Source organism: Palaemon carinicauda, chromosome 2 (genome assembly GCF_036898095.1).
Source record: "Palaemon carinicauda isolate YSFRI2023 chromosome 2, ASM3689809v2, whole genome shotgun sequence".
Taxonomy (NCBI): domain Eukaryota; kingdom Metazoa; phylum Arthropoda; class Malacostraca; order Decapoda; family Palaemonidae; genus Palaemon; species Palaemon carinicauda.
This window is the reverse complement of record NC_090726.1, coordinates 24,122,513-24,124,858: the sequence shown is the minus strand read 5'-3', so window position 1 is coordinate 24,124,858 and position 2,346 is coordinate 24,122,513. Positions and strand designations below refer to the sequence as shown.

The 2,346-nt window shown below is 48.2% G+C and overlaps 1 protein-coding gene across 1 annotated transcript; it reads right to left on the bottom strand.

The window, feature by feature from the left end:
* Positions 1–470: 470 nt before the first annotated feature.
* LOC137615466 (uncharacterized) lies at positions 471–2,006 on the bottom strand. Its single transcript, XM_068345363.1, has one exon. It carries the CDS (start codon positions 2,004–2,006, stop codon positions 471–473), a length of 1,536 nt encoding a protein of 511 aa, XP_068201464.1.
* Positions 2,007–2,346: the final 340 nt, after the last annotated feature.

The following is a 2,346-nucleotide window of genomic DNA, read 5'->3' as shown; positions in this document are numbered from 1 at the left end:
GGGTGATGGGCGTTGAAATCGCCTGCAATTATTGTCATCCTCGGAGGCGGCGGCGAAAAGTGCCTCAGCATTGATGCTTTTTGCTGGGGATTTGTAGATGTTATGTACTGTGAGAGTTGTAGCAAGCAGGGATATCTGAATACTCAGAGTCTCTGTCACTGTCCCACTGTCTATGCTCGGTTATATTTTGGAGGGAATGCTGCTTTTAACAAGAGTTGTTAGTCCTCTTGTTGTTGGTGAAAGATACGGAGAGTATACTTTGTATCCCAAAAACGCAAATGGTGTGTTCTCATTGAGAAGTGTTTCTTGCAGTACAATTATGTCAGGGTTTTGTACTGAAGTTTGGGATTGCAGGAATACGAACTTGTTTCGTAGTCCGCCCACGTTCCATTGGAGCACTTTTACTTGGGTGTTTTGGTGGGTATTTTGGTTATTGTGAGTGGTTGTGTTAGGATTGTTTGTGGGAGGTTCTATGAAGGGAATTGAGCGTTGAGTTCAAGGGCGGCGTTTTCCAAAATGAAGTCGTCAAGAGACTTCTGAGTGCACTTTATTTTACGGGGTTGCAGAAAACTGCGAAGAAGATTACTAATGGCTGCTAGAATAGCATCCATAGGGCAAGCAGAAAGCGTGTATATATTATTGTCAATATTTAGGGCGGGTTTGGCGGGGCATGAGGCGATTGGTTTGCTTCTGACAGCGGGAGTAGGTAGATTTAGGAATTCTCTTAAGGAGTGAGAGGAACTGGATATGTGAGTTACAGGAGCGGATAAGGATGAGGAAGATTTTTTGGGCTCTGGGAGAGTGGGAGGAGAGGTGAATATTAGAGGTGAGGGAGTGGAAGGAGTGCGGGATGGGGATCTTTTTGACTTTGGAGGAGGTTTAGGAGGACGTTGAGGTTTAGATACTGGATGAAGGCTTGGAGGAGAAGGAAGTTCAGGAATGGCATCTCTGCAGGGGTTAGGATTTGGTTGGTGGAGGGGTGTGGTTGGTTGGCGGAGGGGTGTGGTTAGTTTGAGGTCGCTGTATTCGACGTGGCTGACGTGGGTGAAGGTTGTACTGACGATCTGCTCCCTGACTGTCTGCAATCCGCTGAAGCCGAAAGGGACATCTGTCATGCCAAGAATGATGAGATCCTCTGCAATTCGGGCAGTGGGCGGTGGTGTGGTATCCAGCCTTGTGCCTGGCAATGCAATAGGCGGTAGGGTGATGCCTGCTACTACACACTCCACAGATCTCTGGACCAGTGCCGCAGCTCTTGTGGTGGCCAAACTTCTGGCAGCGGAAGCACCTAAGAGGTTCCTTGAAATACTTCCCGGTGCAAAAGGTGCCCCAGAGGCCGAAGGAGAGCTGAGGGGGGGGGGGAGGGGGGGGGGGTCCCTTGAAGACTCCTCCAGCTTGTGAGATCTCCTTCCGGCCCTTCCCTCACATCTCTTAGCAGTGAGAATGAAGGGGTGTTGGAGCACAGGTTCGAGTGGGAGGTCGAGATCATAAACAATGATGATGGTGGTTGGCCTGTCGGTGAAATCGAGCTTGCGCACGTTCTCCTGCTGCTCCAGGAAGGTATTGGTAGGTAGATCCTGGGCGGAGATGACCAGCTGTCCCCTGCGACTAGGACGTATGGTCATGTTGAGGTGCGGGATGCTAGCCTCCATGGCAGCAACAGCTGCATAGGAGGTCGTGTAAAGTCCTGGAGTCAGTCTATACTTGGCAGAATTAGAGGTGTTGTCATTGGATTGGAGTGCAGGTGGCTCTTGGGTCGGGTTGTCCTCAGTGTCCTGGTGAACTTCGTCGTCGTCTTCTACTTCATCTGGGGTTACTGGGCGCTCCAAGGTCTCTTCTTGGAAGTCTCTAAAGGTCCCTGGAACTGGTTCTTGTTCGATTGCAGGTGACTTATGGAGGTTCTTGTGACTCCTCAAGGTGAGACACCTAGGCTTTTTTATCCTTCCCTTCTCCACTCTAGTTCGAGGGGAGGAGGTAGGGATGGGGGAAGAACCCCTGGCTGCCATCGCAGACACACGATGGTAGCCTTCAGCTGTCGAAAGGTACTTGGTTTCAGGTGTTGTCTCAATAACACAAGAAAAATAAAGTGTCAAGCAAAGTTCAACTTTTCAAAATCACGGGCAACAGACCGAAGATTTCAGTTACTTGCTAGTTAAAGATGATCCTTTCACTAGCTTGTTAGTGATAAGGATGTATGTTCAGCTCCCATTATGTTAAAAGCTTCTTAAATCAAAACATGAAGAATGGTTCTTTTCTCCTCACAGTTAACATCAACGTTCTGAAATTAATGACAAAGTAAACTCTGGCCGTATCTGTATTTTATTTATTTATTTATTTTCTTTTCTT

Coding starts and splice junctions, on each gene's coding strand:
- LOC137615466 (XM_068345363.1), bottom strand. CDS start 2,006: ATGGCAGCCAGGGGTTCTTCCCCCATCCCTACCTCCTCCCCTCGAACT.